Source organism: Pinus tabuliformis, chromosome 5_1 (genome assembly GCF_031772625.1).
Source record: "Pinus tabuliformis cultivar Carrire ecotype Pingquan chromosome 5_1, CPIR1, whole genome shotgun sequence".
Taxonomy (NCBI): Eukaryota; Viridiplantae; Streptophyta; class Pinopsida; order Pinales; family Pinaceae; genus Pinus; species Pinus tabuliformis.
In genome coordinates, this window is record NC_142305.1 from 266,016,817 (window position 1) to 266,027,021 (window position 10,205).

The window sequence follows — 10,205 nt, forward strand, 5'->3', positions numbered from 1 at the left end:
CTTGGTTGTGGGAAGATAATTGGCAACAAGAACCTAAACTAAGAAAAGAATAATTTTTCAATCTCAAGAATGATACTCATGAAAAAGGGTTACTTAGGGTACATGATTTATGGGATTGGGACAAAAGCGATAGAAAATGGAGAAGATGGAAGAACCTAGTATACAATGGTGAATCCGTGTTGAAAGCCCAGGGAGAAGCTCTTACAACCATCTTCGAATAGAGAAATATTCTGACATCAACATGTTCAGACCAACTAAGATGGGGAAAAAACAATGAAGACAACTTTAACCTCGAAAGGACAAGAGAGAAACAACTTTCCCTCAGGGTATAAACAACTATGTATGTCATATAACCATTAATAATGACTTTTGGCAACCTCCCCCTAATGATTTTATGAAATGCAACATAGATGGAGCCTCAAAACGAAACCGTGGTATGGCTCATTATGGAGGAGTCATAACGAATGATAAGGGTTTCATAAAAACCGTCTTTCACTGTCATTTTGCGGAAGGCCACTAGTAATATGGCAAAGCTCATGGCCCTTGAGCAATGCGTAGAAATCCCGAGCAACTCAAATTTACATAATAACATAATTGAAGCTCATTCTGAATTGATAATTAACTGAGTGAAGAAAATTTTCAATGGCTTAGCACGAGACAAAGTGTCGAGACACTAGCATTTACTACTAGTCTATCAATGCATAGAGTCCCACCTCCAAACCATCAAAACCCTTATTTTTTTTCATGTGTGCCAAAAAACCAACAGATTAGCGGATATATTGGCAAATGAAGGAGTACTCTACTCCAAGGGCTACATGAAATATGAATGGACAAGGACTCCCCATGGATGATTGAGGGAGTAGTGTTACACACAAGCAAACTTAGACAAAGAGTTCTATGAGAGAAGAGGAAATAAATGCTATGAATAGTGATCGAAACAAAGGAATTGTGGTCTATAGGAGTAAGGAGCTCTTGGTAAAATGCGAGTGGAATATATCGGGAACTCCTAAAGTCTACATTTCCAAAGTATGCCTTTGGTTTTCGTGAGGGAAAATGTACCTGAAACTATATAAACCTATGGTTCTCCCGTGGGAAAGCTTATATAGGGCAAGTCTTCACATTGACAGAAATTACATTAACTACCACCTTTTAACTAGTGGGGATGTGGATTTAGCTAAAATGTTGGCAAGTTGGCGAAATCAAAGTAATCATATGTATTTCACGTGACAAAAAGCGAGACTTTTAACAACCTATACAGACCGGAAAGTTGTTTAGACGATTTATTTATAAGGCTTGGGGTCCGTGCTAGTTGCACATTCCTATTGGGATTGCATGCATCACGTGGATTTTGGGCAGTTAAAATTCCCATGGAATATCTCCCCAAACGGAACCGAAATGGTTATAGAGTTAGTTCACGCATCTCTTCACCTCTCATTAGAAGGATAAAGGCATCTCTTCACCTCTCATTAGAAGGATAAAGGGTGAGCGTGAAGGATTCCCGAAATAGCCTCTCAACCATTAGATATTCAAAGACACATTGCACCATTGATGAAGGTTTGTAATATTTTGTGAGCCCTTGTAGAGGTTTGTGAGACTTCGGCTTCGTAACTAAGGTGTTGTGGGGCCTCACTATTATGTGGGCCACATAGCCTTGGGTTATCATGTATATTATGTAACTCTTTTTATTTAGTTGAATAGAAGGACCTACTCTTACTTCCACAAAAAAAAAGAAACTCCTACCTATCACTTAGTTCAAAAATACAATGAACCCATAGTAATTAATATTTGGGTATAGGTTTCAATGAGAAATGCTAGGAAGAGACCTATTTATCATCATTATAATCAAACTAAACACTATGACACTTGTTGTTGCTATAGATATTGGATCTTTTGGAATAGAAAAAAACTTATTTATTTTAAAAATAATATGAAGATTATTGAATATCCTCATATTATTAATTTAACTATCTTCCTATGTGTGCACTAGTAACTAGAAATAACAACATTAAATGGATATGTTGAGTAACTGAATACTCAAATATTTAATATGTTATACACTAAAAAGTTATTAATATTTTAGATATATGTTTACATATATATGTAAATATATTAATATTTTTGATGTGGTTACTATTATTACCTAGGTTTAAAGGAGGGCATACAAAGGAATTATATTTGGGCTAGTTATGTTATAGTGAATTAATTATCATTTTTTTTAAATTTATAATAATTAAATTTGCACTCATATTTATTGGATTTAGTTTATATTAAAGTTTATTTATTATTTATTTTTATTTTTATTTTCTTGAAATGTTTTAATTATAATTTTATTTTTTTTAAATTTGATTGAATATCAAATTTAATATAAATTTTGAATAATATTGTTTTTATTAAATTCTAAAAATATTTAATATAGTTATTAAATCTGAAATGTATTTTCACAACATAAATTTGAATATTTTATTTAAAAAAATAAAAAATGTGATAAGTATATCTTCCTTAAGTTAATTCTGCTATTATCTTAAAAGGAGTAATCCATTAAACTTTTGAAAACATAAATGCCATTATATATTATATTTTTTTATTATTCTAGTAAAAATATATTACATATTTACATTTTTTTTCTTCTACTTAAAATTAGATTTTTTTTAGTTTTATTAATTTGAGAATAACAAGTTCCAAATATTTTTTCTTTTAATAAGTACATATTTATACTCAATGTTCATCCAAAGTTGTTTTAATAATCAAAAGAATTTTAGTTAATCATATATAACAGAAAATTAGTACATTAAATTATTTTTAAATTCAAACCTATATTACTTTATATCTTTAATTAATTAGAAAAATTAATTAAACAAATTATTTCTCTAAAAAAAATTAATTAAAAAAAAATAAAAGCCTTGAAAGTAAAACATAAACTAAGAAAAATAATAATGAAAATCACATATTATTTTGAATCAATTCTTTACTCAACATAATTCTATCACAATATATAAAAAAAAACTAAACATTTAGAATATAACCTAAGCACAAAATAATAATGATATAAATCACATATTATTTTGAATCAATGCTTGCCTCAACATAATTACATACTAGTACATAGCAATAAATATAATTATCTAAACATCCAGAAAAAATAACATGCTTTATATATTTTCTCATAATAAAAATTAAAATAACTGTATGAAATATCAGAGTCTCCATAAGTTTAAAAAAAACACATATAGAAAAACACAAGGGAAGAAGGTTCAAACCAACCGCATACAACAAAATAAGGTAGACTCCTAAATTCACTAAATTCACTTGTGTGTACCGATCCAGCACTCCGTTTAGCTAAGCATTGTAACCATCCCCAAACATAGAAACTAATCTTTCTTTGTGGATTTGCAAATAAGAGACTTGTGAATGTAAGGGATCACACCTCCACCTGAGATGGTACCTTTGATCAAGGTATCAAGTTCTTCATCTCCTCTGATGGCCAGCTGCAGGTGCCTTGGGGTGATACGTTTCACGTTGAGATCTTTAGCAGCATTTCCTGCCAACTCTAAGATCTCTGCAGTAATATACTCCAGAGTGGCTGCAGCATATACGGCTGCAGCAGCTCCCACCCTTTGATTTTCAGGTAGTAGCGACTTCAACTGACGGTGGATCCGTCCCACTGGAAACTGCAATAAGAAAAACATTTCAATCCACATGTTACAGGAATCCGGAATCCTTTGTGAGAGTATTTGAATTGTGACAAAGCCTTAAAGAAGATATTTCTCTCAAGGAGAAATGTTGCTAGCATTAATTCATTAGAATGAAGATTTAGACTCGAAAGTTTAAAAAAAATAAATGGATAGAAATGCAAGAAAAAAACTGAAACAATTGGATAGAGTTCAACATATTAGAGGAATCTTTCACAGAATGCTTCATAGTATTTGAATTATTATGTAGCTTCACTGAAGATGTCTTTTTCATAAAAAAAAATGAATGGAATTGTTATAAAATTATTTTTTTTTATTAAAAATTAGGTTATTTTGTATTATGGTTTACTGTTATTGGAGTACAAGAACATCAGGAAATTAATTCAACAGTTTAGTGTATGTATTAATAGATACACATTGTACATAATTGATTGACATCATATAATCTACATTTGATTTGGTTTCCTTTTAGCTTGTTCTACATTGGAAGAAGGTAGTTCATCTACCCTTTTGATTGAAGTGACCCACTAGTTTTGGGGTTAGCTAAAGCTAGTTTGCATAGATGGCAAGCAAATGTGATCTTGTAGCAAATTTTTCTTAAGAATGTTGAAGGGTTGAAGGAATGGTATCCATAGTGGCATGAAGAAGATGTAATTTGGTAGGTGCATTGGAAAATTAATAGGGTGCCAAACACTGAATAACTTAAGTTGAATCAAGATTTTGATAGTCAAATTTGTAGAAAAATGATAAATGCAAATGCAAGTAAAAGAACTAAAAACATGCTGCAGAAATTAACAAAGGCAAGTATAGAAGGGGTACATGATCAATACATGGACAGCAAGGTATAACATGTCTAAATAGGATAGTTGCAAGCATGATTAAAATGGGAGTGCAATGAAGCTTGGTGGAGCAAGCAAATAGGACAACTGCAAGAATGATGACAATGGGATAGTGGCAAGCATGATGACAATGGGAGTGCAATGAAGCTTGGTGGAGCAAGCAAATAGGACAGTTGCAAGAATGATGACAATGGGACAGGGATGAAGCTTGGGGCAGCATCAAAATAGGACAGCTGCAAGCATGATGACACATTCGACAACTGCAATCATGGTGCATGGACAACAACATAGTGCTGCAAGTAAATTGGGACAACAGTATAGTATTTGGGGCAGCAAGTACAAAAAGCAGCAATGGTGCAACAAGGAAATGGGTGACCTAGTGGCACAACTTGACCTAGTGGCACAACTTAGAACACTGCCAAACATGCTGCAGGACATTGAAGTGCAGCATGATGACAATAAACAGCTTGTATTCAAATGATCTCATGTATCATCTTCTTAGACATGTCTATTCTCTTATTTAAACAAGTCAAAGTATGATCTATTTTCTAGTCAAAGTTGACTTATGTTGTAAGTGTGCTATCTCTCTCTATATCTTATCATATATTGAATAACATATAAGAAGAATTGATCAATGGTTTCACCATATTGGGGTTTGTCTCTGGCTAGGGCCACATCTTGTGTCCTCTTGTATTGGATTGTCTTCTGCTATTTATGTTTATGTTCTATAACCAGTGTAATTTAATGTTGATATAATTAATAATCTATTGACATAACTCTTAAACTTAACACTACTGCAATGAGAACAAAATTTAGCAAGGAGGATTGACTAGCATTTGATTGAACATTGTATAAGAGGATTTTGTCATCCATATTCATCATCTTCCTAATGTGTTTTAAGGCAATGATTATTCTTGGCAGAAAAAACTAGTAACATGTAAGGAGGGAGTTCAAATCCATATTTCATAATTTTTATATAGCTCTGGTAAAGACACTAGTCTCCAACATTGGGTTACTCTGTAATATGTAAAACTCTGTTGATTTATATTGAAATCTTTGGGATAACATTTGTTGAAATTGAGAACTAAAGCCAAACTCCTTGGAAATTAACCTAGCTCTTACATGGATCTCTCATTCAATTGTAAAGTTGATATTATATATATATTTCTATTCAAAATAATTACCAACATAGGAAAAATGAGAAAATTACATTTTTATGAACACATGAATTAACAAAAAGACCCAGAAAGCCATAATCATGTAAAGTAACTATTCAATCCAATATTAATATTGGAAAACAGATCAAGATAACATTTATGTTGAAATCCTTGAGATAGCATTTGTTAAAATTGACAACAAAAAATAAACTCCTTGAAAATGAACCTAAATCTTACCAGGATCTCTGCTTCAATAGTAAAGATCCCTGACATTTTATATATATATATAGAAAACAATTATCAACATAAACGTAGGAAAAATCAGAAGAAAATTACATTTTTATGAGCAGATGAATTAACAAAAAGACGAGAATGCTATAATCATGTAAATTAACTATTCAAATACAATATCAATATTGGAAAACAGACCGGGAATGCTATAATCATGTAACGTAACTATCAATGAAATATAAATATGGGAAAACATTAGAACCTGTAGATCAGCGCGAGAGGAGCGAGAAACCGGATTTTTCCTCTCATTTTTATCGTTAGCTGCAGCGGTGGATTTACCGTTCCCTGAGAGCTTAGCACCTTGGCCTAATTGATTGCCTTTCACTTGAGGTAGGCCCTTGGCACCTTTGCCAATTTGATTCTCTCCAACAACCATTGTGTCTGCCTGGTATATACTCCTGGACTCTAATAGACCTGAAGATTACGTCTTCTTCCCAGATCCTCCTCTCGCTCTAATCAAGTAGATCTCTCTTGTAGACCTGAAGATGGGGTCTTCTTCCCAGATCCTCCTCTCGCCAGATCCTCCTATCACGCACCTATACAAGAAGAACCCACTTTACATGTAGTTAATTTTCAGCTGTCCAGAAATCATGATTTATTCACTAAAAAAAACAGCGCAAAAGTGCAGAAGGACTATTTTTGTTTGAGCATCAAAGCCAGTTAGAGTACCTGTCTTACGCCTTCGCGCTTCCCAGCAATCAGCAATGGTATGGAGCCCTTGTGATCTCTTTATATATAGATCATTTATATGTTCTCTCCGTGCTTATTTATATATATAAAAAGTGCATGGAGGATTGGGTAGGGTTTCGAGGGCGGTAAAAATACCTTTGAGTAAGGTTAAGTTTAACTTTGAAAAACTTTCAGTTAAAATTAAATAGTATTTTAAAATATTAAATATTATAAAAGACAAATTAAATAATATTTTTAAAATATTAAATATTATTTTTAAGTTAATGTAAAATTTTATTTAATTTTTAAAATATGGATATTGTTAAATAAGTTTAAGAAATGAGTAAAATTATTAGAGGAAATAAATTTTATAGTAGAATTTTTTTTCCTAATGGGTATAGAAAATTGTATTGTAAATGATAGAGGATAAATTTATTGTAAAATTAGTTAAAAACCTATGTCTCAAAATGATAATTTTTATTTGTATTTATAATTAATAATTACTTGTTATTTTAAAAAATGTGTCTAATAATTAATAATTGGATTGAGAGGTGTTATACCCCTCATATAAGGGTTATTAAGAATTATTTGTGTTTTAAAAGTAGTTTTTAATGATTAATAATTGGTGTCTTCTATGGAGGAGGAGGAATTGTTAGGAGTGTCAAAAGTGGCAGGAATGAGGGCAAAAACATTCGAAAAAGCTAAACATTCAAAAAAAGTCTTGAAGAGGGAGTGTTTGAATCATGTTTTTGATAGTGAAAATGGATTGACCAACATCAAAAACTTCTACAACACCTAAAATTATAAAGTCTAGGGGTTTTTTTTCAAAATATAGCTTGAATTTACATAACTTTAAAAAGCATAATCATTAGACTACCCATTAATAATTTTGTTGAGAGGTACTATACCATTTAATATAAGGGTGTAGTGGAGATGTTTCCATATGGGTATTAAATAATATTATATTTAAAATTCAAATAAAATTTTTTGGATGTGCTTATTGTAGATTATTGTTTTTGATGGTTTTCAAAAGTTCGTGTGTTAGGATGAAATATTAGTTTCTAATAGTTGTGGTTTGCATATATTTAGGGAGGTTGTTAGTTCCCCATCAACCATTTATTTTGAAAATTTAAAACAAAAATAAAATTACATTAAAAATTATAATAAAAAATTAAGTTTATGGGTGGACAAGATTCTTTTAATAAGACATAATGAGGGAGAGAAGGGTTATCTATATTTAGTATAACACTATAAATACTCAACTAGAATTTAATATGGGTTAACCATATGATTTAATGTTATATAGAGAGATTTTAAATATTATAGCACAAGTCAATATATTTAGAGAATTAAAGTGAATATGTACAGAGTGTATTAAATGATCATTTGTCATTTGTATCTAATAATTAATAAATATTTTCATCTTAAAAGTTGTGCCTAATAATTAATAATTGGGTTGAGAGGTGTTATATCCCATAATATGGGTATAGGGAAGATATTGTCACACTTGCATTAAATAGTAATATATTAGAAAATCTAAAAATATGGGTAGGTTGTTAGTTTTCACTTTTAGTTGTTTTCATACATACATCTTAGTCTTAGGATGAATTATGTTTTTTTAATTAAATGAGAGTAGTTAAACTACCCCCAAAAAATTTGGTGGAAAGTATAAAAGCTTCCAAATATATTTTGACTAGCATTCAATAGAAATTTTGGGAAATTTATACACGAGTTGAGCTTCACTATTTTGGGTGCTTTAACATTTTCTTCTTTTTTTTAATGGTTTTGAATCCATTACACCATCAAAAAATGATTTATATACTCCCTTGGTTGGATTCAAAAAAAAATTCTTGGAAAATAACCAAACTTCCAAAAAGATTTTGACTAGCATTAAATTTTGGGAAATGTTTACACCAATTTAACTTCACTATTTTGGGTGCCCTAAATATTTTTTTTATGGTATTGAATCCATTAATTGAATGGCTAAAAACCACTCTCTTGGCAAAATTGTTGTCTCCATGGAAAATACCTTAATAGATGTGGCTTTGAGGTTGTTTCATGTATCTAGGGAGGTTTTTTGTTCTCCATCAACCATTTATGTTTAAAAAGTCAAACAAAAATTAAACTACATTAAAAATAATAATAATAAAATTAAGCATGTTTAGGTGTGGACATGATTCATTTAGTACATTATGATAAATGACCAATTAGAAATTGATTTGTGTTAACCATACGATTTAAAGTTATATACATAAATTTTAAATATTACAAAAGAAGTCAAACTATTTAGAGAAATTAAGCAAATATGTAGATTAGGTGTAGTCTAACTTTATGAGATGGTCTTTTTCATGACATATTTCTAGGTATTTTTAATCAAAATCAAATAAGGATTTTTAAGAATTTGAATTTGAATTGTCTAATATACAAAATATGAGAGCTTTTTGAAACCATTATGCATTCAAAAATATATTTTAAACTACAAATGTTCATATTCATGCTTCAAATTGTATGCTTAGATTGGATGGTGAAAAGGGTAGTTTCTTGGATAAGTGAGACTAAGCCAATGCTAACTTGTCATTTAAGTCTAATAATTATTAATTAATTTTCATCTTAAAAATTTCCCCGAATAATTAATAATTAGGTTGGGAAGTGGGCATAAGGAAGATGTTGCCACATCACCATTAAATAATATTATATTAAAATTCGAATGAAAATATGGAGAGTTAGTGACTTCTCGATATTTTTTTAGGTGGTATTTAGACATTTGAGGCTTGGAATGAACTATGGGCCTCTAAGAGATGTGGCTTGGAGGTCTTTGAATATATCTAGGAAAGTCACTAGTTGATGCAGGAGCATAAAGCTTGAAGATGAATTCGAGGAATTATTCCAAAAATACAAAAAAAAATTACACCCAAAGGAGTGGGATCCTTTAGCCATCAATTTCCATGTTTTTCTAGTTAAGCATAGAGCTAGAATATAGGTTGGATCATGATGTAATAAATTTTAGTTAGTTAGTTGTAGTGGAGATTCTCAAGGAGAATGCCTTGCACAACAGATAGGGTTAATAAATTTTAGCCTTTGAATTAGGATCTAGTTGTTAGGATGAATGAGTACTCATGTAATTTTCACACTATTGCAAGGGGATTTTGACTTTTGAAGAAATTTGGCTTTCGTGGAGTGAATCCAGTAAATTGGGAAAATTTAGGTTCTCTATATGTGGATGAGAAATTCCCTATCAAATCCCGAAGGATAATCTCCTTCGAAATCTTTGTGTTATTGTGAAATTCAAATTTTAAACGGTGTTCTCTGAGCTTGAATGAAATTATGTTGATTGTGTTAAATTCTGTGTTTTTCTCTTAAATGAGTTTCGAGTCAATTTTGAGTGTATTGAGTGAATGGTCGAGATGAGCGGAGTAAGATAAAGGACACGACACATGAAGATTGGTTTTAGACCAATAGATCTTGATCGATATAGATCAACGGTGTTCGTACAAGGAAGCTAACCGACAGTTAACGAGTAGAAGCGATTTAGAGAAAACCATAAGCGGATTTCGGGCGGA

General features: G+C 30.9%; 1 protein-coding gene across 1 annotated transcript; it reads right to left on the bottom strand.

Moving 5' to 3' along the window:
- Nucleotides 1-3,368: 3,368 nt before the first annotated feature.
- On the bottom strand, nt 3,369-6,352 carry LOC149164410 (putative histone H2A variant 1). Its single transcript, XM_089429460.1, has 2 exons — nt 6,179-6,352; nt 3,369-3,668 (listed from the first exon to the last, which is right to left on the bottom strand). The coding sequence occupies exons 1-2, from the start codon at nt 6,350-6,352 to the stop codon at nt 3,369-3,371; spliced, it is 474 nt and encodes a 157-aa protein (XP_089285586.1).
- Between the last annotated feature and the right edge of the window lie 3,853 nt (nt 6,353-10,205).

Excerpts from the sequence above, each read along its gene's own strand:
- LOC149164410 (XM_089429460.1), bottom strand. The coding sequence starts at position 6,352 with ATGGTTGTTGGAGAGAATCAAATTGGCAAAGGTGCCAAGGGCCTACCT. Across the intron at positions 3,669-6,178 it reads CCTCTCGCGCTGATCTACAG|TTTCCAGTGGGACGGATCCA; the intron begins GTTCTAATGTTT and ends TTCTTATTGCAG.